Source organism: Alligator mississippiensis, chromosome 2 (assembly GCF_030867095.1).
Source record: "Alligator mississippiensis isolate rAllMis1 chromosome 2, rAllMis1, whole genome shotgun sequence".
NCBI classification, from domain to species: domain Eukaryota; kingdom Metazoa; phylum Chordata; order Crocodylia; family Alligatoridae; genus Alligator; species Alligator mississippiensis.
The window spans coordinates 275,856,137-275,869,963 of NC_081825.1; the positions used below are offsets into that span (position 1 = coordinate 275,856,137).

At 41.5% G+C, this 13,827-nt stretch overlaps 2 protein-coding genes across 3 annotated transcripts in view; one reads left to right on the forward strand and one right to left on the reverse strand.

The window, feature by feature from the left end:
• Nucleotides 1-2,510, forward strand: part of RIN3 (Ras and Rab interactor 3) — a 151,460-nt gene extending 148,950 nt beyond the window's left edge. For both annotated transcript variants that reach the window (XM_059723180.1, XM_059723181.1), the window contains one exon: nt 69-2,510. In XM_059723180.1, the coding sequence (XP_059579163.1) occupies nt 69-386 (318 nt within the window). In that variant the 3' untranslated portion in view covers nt 387-2,510. The remainder of the gene's footprint in view (nt 1-68) is intronic.
• The window catches only part of LGMN (legumain), a 49,003-nt gene that overhangs the window by 22,368 nt on the left and 12,808 nt on the right, over nt 1-13,827 (reverse strand). The window contains exon 3 of the mRNA XM_019481655.2: nt 3,995-4,092. Coding sequence (XP_019337200.1) covers nt 3,995-4,092 — 98 coding nt within the window. The remainder of the gene's footprint in view (nt 1-3,994; nt 4,093-13,827) is intronic.

Genomic DNA, 13,827 nt, shown 5'->3' on the forward strand with positions numbered 1-13,827 from the left:
ACTTCAACCCAGATGGAAAGGACCTTTCCAGGTACTTCTAACCACTAATTCTGCTGTTCGTTGCCAAGGTCACCAAACGTGAACTCACGCCTCGCACTGCAAGAAGGTATCACCTCCATTGGACCCCGAAGCAGCTGTATTCCAACCAAGGTTGGGATCTTTCCCTGAGGCCAAGGACAAAGACCCTCAGGACCTCACTCAGGCAAGTGAGGAGCATCAGTGTGCAAGTGCTAGTAACCTCTCCACTGCACCCAACACCTCAGCCCAGCCGGATTCATCAGTTGAAGAACGAAGATATCATCTTCGGCCTCGAAGAAAGTGAATGCTCCCATTCGGAAGATCACCACCTCGATCAAGACCAAGAGCCGACATTATCAGTCCTTTAGGTAACTTGAGCCCAGAGGACGAAGAAAGACTTTGGCTGCCATCCTGGGTTTGGCTGGTAGTGTTCTTTTTCTTACTGGTGCTGGTTATGTTTGTTGTTAAGATTCTTTGTCCCTCCTGTATCTAAAAATGGCACTGATATCCTTATATATCACACTTGGGTATCTCAGTATCACCCAAGGGGGGTGGGAGAAAAATTTGTATTTGCAGATCTCCCATGCGGTGGCTCAAGCTGGAAATAAAAGTGACTGCTGGATATGCTCTCACAGCCCAGCACACCTACACCAAGGAATCCCAATGATCGGAGTACCAATATCCCTCCAGCAATGGGGAACAATAAACGGCGGCTTCGTTAGACGCTACTCGTTAGCTGCCCATCGGTCTGCTCCTAAAGAATGGAGGGCCGCCCCTGCTAACTGGATAATCTCCCCAAGAGTAGAGGCGCCTTTCTGTTACAGATCCAACAACACCGGAGCTTATAATAAAGCCACACCTGTAGGACACTACCCTCATTGCCTAACTACTCTAGATTATAGCCCTAGTAGCACCAGTGGAATCCTGTTGGGTAACGTACCCTCTCTCAATTGTACAGGATTCATGGTCTACAACTTTTCTAAGGAACCTCATGTTGCTCTCATTGCAAACAGATCAGAATTTTACATTCACTCCAATTTTACTTCTTGTAATATATCTCGGTCCAGCAGAATAACAGCTGAACGTGGACCGTCCTATACGACGCAAATCAATCGAAAGTGCCGGATAGGGCACAACAACTGTCGAGATTTGAGTACCCTTTCTGCCCCAGGCCTTTACTGGCTCTGCGGAAACAGGGCTCATAAAATCTTGCCCTGGAATTGGGTGGGGGCATGCACTCTTGGACGTGTTATCCCTGGTTTCGAAATGCATAGTGCAATATATCTGGAACAAGTAAAAAATTTCAACCATCACATGAAAAGGGCGGTTAACCCCTTAGCTACCAGAAACACAGGGTTCCATCGATTTGTGAGAACCTTCATACCGTGGCTTGGAGTAAGAGAATTGGAACTAGCCATAATTAACATTTCAGCCACAATGGAAGCTATGGGAAATGCCACTGCGGATGCAATTCAGGCTCTGCAAAAAGAGATCTCCCAGATCTCACAAGTAACTATACAACACCGCATAGCCCTAGATTACCTATTGGTATCCCAGGGAGGAGTATGTGCCTTAGTAAACTCCACCTGTTGTGTCTATGTCAATCAGAACATGCGAATCGAAACTGACATTCGCAAAATCCGAAATCAGTTAAGGGTCCTACATCAAGTGGCCTCAGAAAATACTGACTGGGGTCTAGAAGAAATGTGGTCTTGGCTAACCTCCTGGCTCCCAGATTTCGGGGCCCTTAGCAAGAAAATCCTGTATGGAATATTGTTTGTCTTGATAGTTCTGATAATGTTCTATGTCTTAATGCAACTGATCCTCTGCTGCGTGAAAGCCAGCAGGGGAAGCTTTAGCAAGGCAAGAAAACCCACAGCAGAGTCTAGAATAATGGTGTTACAAAAGTGTGAGCAGATTGAAAGAAAACATGAAAGGCTGCATGATGAAATAGAGGGGCTCATGAGAATGGAAATTTAAGGCTAAAGTGAGACTAAATAGTCTCAAAGGGGGGGGCTGTGGAATCAGAAAAAATATATGCCTTAAACTTTGATTATTTTAGTTATAAGATGACATAACCGCTTTGTGTAGAATTGCTGGCTCGGTACAGTAGAACAGATAAGGGCAAGTGTTTGTTCTTTGTAACTCTTCTGCAAATGCTTCGCTCACCGCGGCCTTGAAGGTAAAAAAAAAAAAAGTATGTACAAAGTAGATTTCCAGGTGCAAGAAGGAGGTTTGTGAACTAACCCTATCTCCCCCATAATTCCCATCCTGATAACAGCAAAGAAATAATGAAGTAATATTATAGCCGCTTTTCATGCTAATTTCACTATATGATCACGTGAGTTGTAAGCGACTGTTAAAAAGTATATAAGCCTCCTGATTTTGCTCTTGGGGGGGAGACCCCTTCCAAGTGCTTGGGAAATCCATGTCACTTTGGAACTCCCCCTACAGCTGTAGTTTCTTTTGAATAAAAGCTTCTGCTGACCTAACCCAAAAGTACTCTGTGTGTGTTTCCACAACAATTTAAACCAGCAAGAGATGACAGGCGAGATTAGTAGGTGCTCATAGGGCGGAGCTGGCAAGGTCACCAGGCCCTACGTACATCATGGCCATCCCTGGGGAGGCCGTACCATAACAATACGTTTATGTTATATGTGCTATATAAGATGGTGTTAAGCATAACAAAAATGAAGAGTGCTTATTTGTGCCACGATATGCAAAAGTTACCAAGGAGTTCTGGATTTATGGTGCCATAGTTAACGTAGAACATTAACCTTGAAGTTTAGGAAGCCATGTCTCAAAGTGACATCATTTCAGTGATGGATGAAATGGTTGCTATATTCTAAAAAGTTCTTGGGGGTTCCTCCTTTTGAGATTCTACATACACAGAGATTATTGATGATCAGGGATCCGGCTTTTCTGTTTTCCATGGAAAAACATGGATTTCCCTCTTTACCCGAAGAAAATGCGGATTTTTTATTTTAACAGAGGAACACACAGATTTTGCCCTTTTGCAAAGAGCTCTCTGCAGGCTGACAGAGTTCTAGCTGGCAAGGGGCTGGGGGGAGTGGGATGAGGGCTGTTAGGCAGGCAACACGATGACCATGCACATGGTGACGGAGGGCTCACAGCAGCAAGAAACTTCCCAGCCCAGTTCCACTCTGCCTTGCAACGCCATGTCCCACCTGCTGGACAGCAGAGGCCCTGTGGGGAGGGCAGCAGGGCAGGGAGCCCAAGCCTACAGAGGGCAGCTCACCCCTGCCCACAGATCTCAGGGCATAGGGCCTCACTGCCCCCAGAAGTGCACACACTGGCAAGGAGCTGGCTCCACAAGGAAGGGGGAACCAGGCTCCACACTCTGCTTCACGGTAGCTGCCGCCACCTCCCGCAGGTGGCAGCTAGAGCTCAGGCAGTGATGTGGGGGGCAGGGGGCTGTGGACCTGGGTCCCTGGCCTTGTAGCCTTGGTGGCAGAGGGCTATGGGTGGGGGGTAAGATGTACCAGCAGGGAGGGAGGGGGGGTGGCCTGTGGGGAGGGAGTAAGGGGCACCAACAGGGCCGGGGGGGGTTGTGGCTTGGGAGTGAGGGTCCTGGACCTACATCTGTAAGCTATGGGGGCAGGGGGAGCTCTGATTTTCCATGATTAAAAAACCCCAAATCAAATACCACAATTTATAGGTATTTAGAATTTATTTTATTATAGTGATTGAGGCACTGGTAGGCTTCCAAATTGCTTTAAAACTGTAAATATATCAATAAAGCATTGTGATCAACAGATATACACACACGCATATGTATATATGTGTGTGAGCGTGTGTAGATAGTGGTCTTTTGTTTTAATCATGGATTTGGGGGGCTTTATCAGAGAATTTGCCGTATTTTTTATCAGGGAAAACTAGGATCACTGTTGATGATTACAAAACAGAGTAAACAACATAGATTTTAACACCATGGTTTACCACATATATCACTTACTCTTCACTTTCTGCAATGTCATCATACATCATGACAATAATCTGTTCATCTGGAATTCCATTTCTGCGCACAATCTGGTAAGCGTGGCACACGTCGGCCTGAAATAAAGCATTTTTTTTTTTTAACAATTGCCTTTTTTATCTTTGAGAACAAAAAAAAATTACAATTCTAATGGTAGGCTTTTATCTAAAATCCTCATTCTTAAATATAAGACTGAGACCTTAAACGCTTTAATCAAAAGCTTAAAGGTCCCCCTACTCCTGAATCCCCAACCAGGACTTGGTTCTATTAGTTTAATTGTGCATTTTAATATCCATCTATTATTGAACTCTTCAAAATCTTGCCTAAAATAAAGTTATTTATTACATGAATAATTTTATGTACATTTTTACATACGACAGACCTTACATAAAAGTACCTAGAAAGTTACTGAATTCTGCAGAGCAATTTAAAATAAAGCTTCACATGTGCAGGGCCAGATTCGTACCTTAATGAAATGAATGGAAAGACTCTAGTTGACTTAAGCTCTGCATCAGGCCTTCAATGACTAAGCATGAGAGTCAGAGAGCCCCTGGCTTAAACAACTATGAGTCAAGTAGTTTGACATCTGAAAAATAATATTTGTGGGGTTTTTTTAATTGAATCGGAGTTTTGTGAAGGAAAAAAAACCTCTTCATGTAACTGCATGCTCCTTGAGAAATAGACCTCAAATAGTTTACAGGCAATTCAACAGACTTCCATGGAAAGCAAAGCTACAAAATGTCTAGGCATACTCTTGCCCTTATTTAAACTGTACATGACTGGGCAGATTTCCTATCCAGAAATCCACTACTGCTGAATTCAAATGAAACTGCTCAAGAAAATATAATAAACTCTGAAGTGACCTTACTTCTACAGGATGTGTTTCTACCAGGAAAGCTCAAAAACGTTTTAGAAATTCCTCCTGAACAAATAATATGTATTAAACATGCAATCTATAGATGACTAAATAGACTGCAAAAACAACTCTCCTTTTGGCAGGAAGAAAATGCTCGGCCCTATATAACTAGGGCCTACTTTCTCAATACTTTTAAAATACTGACACAATGATTTACAAAGTGGTTGGTGGAGGTAAAGAAAGAAGAATGGGAGTAGCCAGAACTATTGGCATAGAAAGGGAGTAGGGGTTTATGGTTAATCCTTGAAAGAGAGGAGGGACATGCAAGGACTCAAGGAATGTAAGAAGCCCTCATGTGCCACATGCACAGCTTCCACAAGCAGCAAACCTTGTGATCCTCAAGATATATTTCAGGGAACTTCAAGCAGCCCTAAACCACAAGCTAATAGGTTTTGATGTTTAGTTGAAGTTTTCTTCTGCAGTCATATTGTGTATCCTGGTGCATTTTAAGTACTAACCTCATCCTGAACCTTTGGGAACTTTTTGATCTAGTCTGTGTCAGAAATCACACAGGTTTAATTCCACCTGGCTGATTTAACTACATCCAGGGCAAACTCCAGCGTAAATGTAGAAACAGACCTTGCTTGTACTGATGTAGTTTATTTTGGTGATTTACCAGCATATGCAAAACCAGTTTAAACCAAACTTGAACTCTTTTAGCAATTTGCATTGGGTTAACTAGATCCTGTTAATCTGGCACAACTGTCATTTAGACAAGCCCTGCTTTAAGAGTCTGGCCTGAAACCAAGCAGGGATGGCAATTGTGCAAGATTCTGGGAAAAGGGTGAGGCACATCCTGTGTTACTGGCGTTTGTTGCACTGAAGTATTTTCATGTGACTGACCTGGGCAGTCTAATAACCCTTACTAAAGCAGCTGTATTTCCTATTGCATCAGGCTAGATTTTTCTTCCACTCAGCTTGGTCAACTTCATTTCTGGTTTTGTTTGTTTCGGCAAACTAGTTTATAAGTGTCTATGTCAGTCCCAGTCCCAAATTGCTTACATTAAATGCCAGTCTTTGGGAGGAGGAAAGGGGTGCTATACTGTTTATTTTTACAATCTTGGCCTTATAAATTACTTTGTTTCTCCTGCTTTGTCTTGTTCTCTTGTTTGCTTGTTTCATAACTTATTTTGCTCTTCTCTGAAAGCAGGCCTGAGCCTTTGATGGAAAGGATAGCATATAAATCTAACTAATAAGTAGGGGATATGGCAAAGGCTGTTGTTTGATCTTTGCTATTCTTATGTGTGAAGTGGATACGGTTGAATATTGAAAGAATGGCTTTTCTTAAATGCTGAGGACAAATTATGGTGTAAAGAAGTGGAAAGGACCAATCTGGTAAGCCACTCCTTTGACCCTCTGTTCTCTCCTAAAGATTCCCTTCTTCTGAGGTGCCTACAGTAAATGGCAGACTGGTAATAGTCCATGCCTTGTGTACACAAGGGAATTTACTGATCTAATCAACTTCTCCTATACAGGCAAGTTAAACTGGTAAAGGCACTCTTATTTCAGAATAACTGTCCACAGTGGGGGTCATGCCAGTATGATTATATGGTTATACCAGAACAGTTAGGTGTGTAAATTGCCCAGTATAGACCAATGGATATGTAGTGAGAACGTCTGATGTGCAAAATCAATCAACTCAAAGCCAACTAACTTGTAGAGACTCATGTTCTTATTAAATATTTTGTCCCTTCTTTTCTGCCATCTTACTGTTCTGATAATTTGTTAGGTCTCGTTCTAATTAGGTGGTAAACCACCTGAGACTATCTTCTTACCCTGTGATTTTTAAAGCACCAGTTAGAAACTCTGGTCAGCATCCAGTCACTTTTTAAAGTGCTAAAATGATACTGCTGCTATCACTAGCAATAGATTAGCTTAAGAAAAATAGTCTTAAGAGGGATGTGGGAGGTAATTGAAAGGCAGCAAAAAAGGATCTGAATATTCTGTTTTGGGGCTTTTCTATACTGAAGAGATTTTTGCTGGTGTTGCTAAACCAGCAAGCCTCAGTGTGGATGCAGGTATGATGTAAGCACACTTATACCAATACACAGTTTACAACAGCTTGGGATCTGGTCTACACCTTAAAGTTTTGCTGGCCTGCTATGTCTATTAGAAGCGTAAAAAAAAATGCACTAACCAAGTTACCCCTGACATGGCTATCTATGCTGGCAGAAAACCTCAAGTCCATGCAGTTATACCAATAAAAGAGCCTTTGTTAGCACCTGTTATTCACTTCTGGGAACTGATATAAGTGGTCCTCCTACCCACTCACCCCCAAAATCCCTCTATTACTGATATAAGGTCATCTCCACTGGGATATTTGCTAGTATATCCCTACCACCTTAAGTGTAGACATGATCAGGGAAAATATGTACAAATGCATAACTGGCATAACTTTGATTTAAAGCAGGGGAATCAAACTCACTTTATGTCCTAGTCCAAATCCAGCCTGAAGCATACAAGCTCCAGCTCCAGCCCTGGAGAAGTGGTGGTGGTAATGGCAGCAGCTTCACCTACAACATGGGGCATGCAACAGCAGCAGTAACCCTGGCTGCCACCATATGCCCCATTCCAGAGCTGGAGCAGCCTGTGCAGTACGGGACATGGGGCAAACAGCAGCGATAGCTGCTCCAACTCCAGCATGGGGCAAAAGTGGAGCTTTCAGCTGATGAGATAAGGTTGCAGTGGTGGTGAAAGATGAAACAGCCAAACAACCAGGACTCTATCGGTCTTTGTTCACCCTCCTGCTGCTGATCATCATGTCCATGAGGGCCCTGCATTGTGCAGCAAGCTGTTCTCCTTTGGCCAGGCTCCCCATCTGGTTGTCTGCCAATTGCAGCATGTTGGAGCCAGCCTGCAGGCTGTACATTTGACACCCCTGATTTTAAATAAGGGTTAATGGTTGTGCTGGTAAAACGTAAGTACAAATCATGAATCACTGACCATCTTAATCTTGATCTGGTAAACTGGCTAAAATGACTGATAAATTCCATTGGAGAGTAGCAAAAATGGAATTTTCCACTGTGTTGCCCTTTGTATTTTTTTTTTAGCATTCATTTGGGAGATTTTTTTTCTCTTCCTTTCCTTCAGCTTCCTCCCTCATACTCTTCCTAGCACTTGATGCATCTAAACTGTTGTTTTAATTAATCATCCTAAAACTTGTTCCTTTGCACTGTTCCCTTAGCCTTGTTCATCTTGGTGCCAAAAGAAGTTCAGTGTTGACACAACTGCCATGCTTCAGAATTTCTTCTAACTTCTGCTATTCCCCAAAAAATATTTTCACATAATTCTATTCTACATAGGTTCTTCTGGCTTCTTCAGTAGTATCTGAGTGCCTTCCAGTACTGCATCAAGCAATGTGACTAACAGCTGTTAAGTATGACTCGTCCTCTCTGCTCTTTTTTTTTAAGAAGGGAAGCACGGTGCTTTAATAAAAATGATATTGTAAAGCAGGGGTGCTCAACCTCCCAGTTTGCAGGCCAAATGTGGCTTGTGGGGCCTTGGAATGTGGCTCACAGGGCTCCCCATTGATCAGGAAATCTTGTGGCTGGGGAGCAGTAGCAGTACTGCTACCCCTCCCTGCTGCCAAAATCCCAAGTCCCACAGGGCAGGTCAGAGCCAGGTCACAACCTTGCCCCTGAATGGCCAGATCCAGGCCAGGCCTTCTTCCCTCTGTGCAGCCAGGTTAGGGCTGAGCCGTGCCCCTTCTCAACTAAGGCTGGACCATGCCCCATCCCCTGGACCTCTGATTCAGGGCCAGCTCATGCCTGCTTCTCCCTGCTCCCATGGGGTTGGGCCAAGCCCCCTGTCCCCATAGGGCTGGTCATGTCCCCTCCCCTCTGCAGGGCCACGCTACCTCCCTCCTTACTGCATACAGCCTGTTGGGACCACAGCAAGACATTTTATCACTATTTTTCTTTCCAGTACACTCTGGCTCTCTTTCCCTACCTCCTAGTGCAGTTACAGCAGTGCTGAGCAAGATAATGCTAGACCTTCACACCTTAAGACTTTAAAATCTCAGAGTCAAAAGGAGTATGATGTACAACTTTGATCCAGCAGGTGCAGCTTCCTGACCATTGTCTGTTATTTTCATACAGTTAGAACTGTTCTGTTAACATGGGAAAGTTATACCCATGTCATTGACAGCACAAATTTAAACTGCTATTATTACACTGATATAACTCATTATATGGACTCATTCCTATTTTTTTTCCCTGAACTAAGCTTGTTTCTTTGAAGAGGCAGTGCAAACTAAATGTGTGTGTGACCCTTATTCTAGAAGAGGAGTGTTATGACTGGTATAACTACATCAGTATAACTAGGAAAACCTCCAGTGTAGGGAAGCCCTTAGAAAAGTTCAAAATAAGCCTGTTGTCATCACTTCTCAGCTCTTGAAAGATGTCAGTCTGTAACAAAGGGTATTTGGGCACTAAAATCATTCACTTAATCCATTATAAATAGGACACAGATAAAGTCTTTCACAGAACTCTTACCTAACTTACAAAAATATGAATCTAGTTTAAGTGGTGCCCAACCTTTCAGCCCGATTGCTTGGATCAGTGGTGTGGGATCTGCATGCCCAGATGTGGCCACACACTGGCCTGGCCCCACATGCCTACACTATCTAGTGCACAGAGACATATCATCCAAACTGTGGGGCTCCACATACATTTGCAAAGTGGGAAACACGGGAGCAGCAATTAACGCTACTATTGCTCTCCTGCTACCATATTTTATGACCCATGGAGAGCCCAATGGGCTGGATAAGAGAGTCCTGTGAGCCAGGGGTTGAACCAGATCAAAGCTTTCAGCTTCCATAAAAATGTTAATGTTGGGATAGCTTTTTAATATTTTAAATACAAAAGCATGTTTTTGCTGATATAGGCTTTTATGATAAATGCAGGCTCTCTCAACATAGAATGTACCAGCAAATCTTTTCTTACTGTAGAACTGACCAAAATCATTTGCCACTTTAGATAACTGTGGCCCCATATTCCTCCTTTCCCTTGTTTTTATTGCAAAAAAAATGGAACAGAAAAGGAAACAGGAAAAAAAGAATTATCTGCTGAAGGAAAATCCCCAGCCTCCTGCCAAGAAGTAACCAGGCAGTAACTGCTCTCTAAAGAAAGAGTAAACAAGGGAAAGTGGGTTAAAGGGAGCGCAGAGCAGTATTGTTTTAAAAAAGTACCATAACTCCTACTGAATTCTTAGGCTTTGCCTGTGCCTAAAAAGGTTTGCTGGCAGAGTTAAGCCATCAAACTCCTACTGTAAGCACTGCTTATGCTGTCAGGAGAGGTTTTTTTTTCTTGCTGGTATTAATGAATGAAACTGGAAGATAAGGTACATAACTTTTTTTTTTTTTTAAACTCTGATGTAACAATTTGTACACTGAGGTTTTACTGGCATAAAACTTTCACCCTGCCCCCTCCAAGAGCCCTCCCAAAAGAAAAACCATAGTACAATAGACACCATTATACCTTCAGATTGCTCCTATTTAACTGCTGCACCTTTTAAATTGTCTTTATTAAACTCTAAATCAACACCTGGGTGGGCTGTAGAGACTAAGCTAACACCTTTCTACAGGGTTAGCCGAGGCAAATCATCTGTTCCCGCTATGGCTACCCCTTCACAAGAGAAATCGGAGCCAGAAGCATTAGGTCTCTCTCTAGTGTGTTGGAAAAAGCCCTAAACAACTCCTTTCATGTCTTTAATATTCCACTGACATTACTGTTAGCCAGACTGCATTTTATTCCTGGCATTACAACTGGGTGGCATAGCACTATTAAGCATCTGTAAGAATTGTGGCTTCATTACTGATAGCTATTAGTTTTTTGTCATTTTACAAAAATTGCAATGCTTTGAAATAACAAATGATGACCTATAAAGTCACCAATAGCAAACACTAAATATATTAAAAAAAATCATCTTTTTTCCATTTTGTTTTTTAAACAAACATCTGTTGCTGCATAAATTATTAGTCTTTGAACTATATATTTTTTTACAGGATTTCTCCCATCAATTCAGTTGTAACAGTATTTACGAAGTGAGGAAGTATTAGTGTAAAGAAGGTTGCCGAGACAGCCTATAAAATCTTGTTAATTATTTGTATCACTGAAGAAAGTAGGAGCGTTTAAATCCTGAACCAGGATCTCTTTATGCTACACCTTGTGTGGACACAAAAAGACAGTCAACACAAGAGTTGTCTGTACACAAGTGTGGAGGCTGCTCTGACTCACTATAATTACAGCACGTCAGAGCAGACTCAGCTAACAGAGGCTGCTGGAGTGTGGTAATTACTGTGCTCCAGCCAGCCTTAGTGTCTTCTGTATCAACATCTCTGCACTTCAAAATGGCAGCAGGGATGCTTGACCTAAAGCTACGGTTGCCAACCATCAGGACTGCCCTGGAGTCCCCAGGGATTAGATATAAATCTCTAGGAGACTGCTGAGAGTCACCTGAGAGATGATGATAGGGCAGTCATTAAAATAAATATTAAATAGTCCAGTGGTTTGTTTGTTTGTTTTAATGTAACAGTAATATGCATTTGCCTTCCTGGCATAAAGTCATTAATGACATTACATCATGTGATGACACCTCCCGGAATAGATCCAAATAGGAGTTGGCAACCCCCAACTACTTCAAATACCCTGCTGCCATTTTGAAACATGGGGACACTGATACACGGGATACTGTGGTGCTACTCTAATTAAAGTGCCGCTCCCACCACCCCCCAGAACACACGTAAAAGTGCCCAAGGAGCTTACCATTTAAGTACAAGACAAGAGGGATATGAATAGGCAGGGAAGTACAAAGAGACGAGGCATCATTTATCAGCATGATAAGTGGTCTCTGTTCAAATTTGTTCCCAAAAGGCTAGATGACAGCATGTTGAAAACAAAATCTGATCAAGTGAGCTTGGGTTCATGAAAGCTTATGTTATACATCCAATTTAATTAGTCCTGTAAAAGTGCAAGTCTATCCTACTGTCTGCTACCAACCCTACCCTCCTGCCCCTTTTTCTTTTCCCCTCACAACTGTCTACAGTAGGGATCATAAATTTACTAAAAGCCATTCAGTTAAACCATTCTTAAGCACTCTTGAGAAATTTATTTCCATACTGTATAAAAGAGACAAACAAAAAGTTGTCAAGTTCTGTCACTACACAAGGTTAGTGATTATTTTCTAATAAGATACAGAAACTATACAATTTTAATATTTCAATGCATGAGGAAAGTACTTCTGTGTATTGTACTTCTTATGATTTCAGTGCATTTCCTTTGCTTTTTTTCTTTTTATGGCAGTTGACAGACCAATATAGATTTTTTTTATAGCAATACACTGAATGGATGTCTCCTAATCAAAATATGCAATTCTCTCTACCATGTTTTCAACATCCTGCACAAACAGAGGAATTTAGTACATTCCAAGATACCAGGTACATTTTAGGACATATTTAAAATACTTAGTCTCCAGCATTTCATTTATTTTTCTTCAGTTGTTGCCCTTCTCCCCATGCCAACGACAAGGATCTTGGCTTTATCACCACCTTATGTGGCAGAACTTGTCGGTGCTTTCTGGGCATACCTGGGTAACTGTAGACAGCCAAAGGGTTGCAGAATGGTTGTGGTAACTGCTGTGCTAGTTTGAATTTTAGCCTGTTTCCTTTGCAAAAAAGCTACTTAGTAGCTCAAAAAAACTGCAGCATGTGCCAAAAAGAATATTGTGTAGTGACAGAACTTGAATTAGGAACAACTTGGATGTTAATCTTGCAAGGAAAACAAATCCAATAGCATATGCAGTCCAAGCATTGGACTGCCTAGCACTTAAACAAAAACATACTAATGTACATGGCAAGAATAGCTTAGATTTTCATTACACTGGAACTAGTTACAGTCAAAGACTGCATTGTATGCAAGCCCCAAGCATAAATAAAGAGAATCACCATTTGCATTTCCCTAATTTATACCTGGGGTTGGCCCCACTGCAGTTACACCTGCTAGCTACTGGCCACTAATGTCTTCAGTATACAAAATAAAAATGACAAAGCTATAGGTTCAAATCCTGTAAACACAGATGACTCAGTCATTTGTTCATATACAGTATCTTGGTAAGGATGGAGTTCCATTTACAGAACTCCTCAATTTTTTTTGAAAACATGAAATTTATCTTCTCAGCGTGGATATAAAAATAATTGCACAGCACATACCAGGGCTTATTGCAGTGTTCTTTCTCAAAACATTTCTTCTCCCTTCAATACAGCCAATCATTGTGTAGAATCTTGCATACTATTAGGCTACTACAATGAACCAACTGTAAATGATTACAGGGTATATTTCGATGATACTGTGTGGAAATTGCACGCAGTGCTCAGAGAATTTGGAATAAACCTCTGTACAGAAAGGCAATGAAAAAACATTGAAGTTGATTCACAATTTGCAATTAAATTTGTAAATGGAATTAAATAAAATTAAGGAGGGAGATTTAATTAAGATACAGAACAAATCTTCCTTCAATATTTTGCAGAAATAGAAAAATATTATACAACTAAGAAGCAAACCATGGTTTGGTTTAAAAGATACAGGCAGTCCTTGCACTTACAGCAGGTTACGTTCCTGGAAAAGGCGCTGTAAGTCTAAACTGATTTTTCCCATAGAAACAATGTTATAATAGGGGCTTACGTTCCTGAACAAGGGCCTGATGCCCAACTTTTTATAGAAATGACCATAAATACCATATTTAAATCAACTATTTAATAAACTATAAATGATATATGCTGTACAGTACAAAGCTTTCTAAAGCATGCTGTATATAAATTGATTAAACAGGGCAATACAGTAACTAATCACATAAAATTTTATTTAATTGGAAGGTGAAGGAACACCTTCATCAGCGTCAT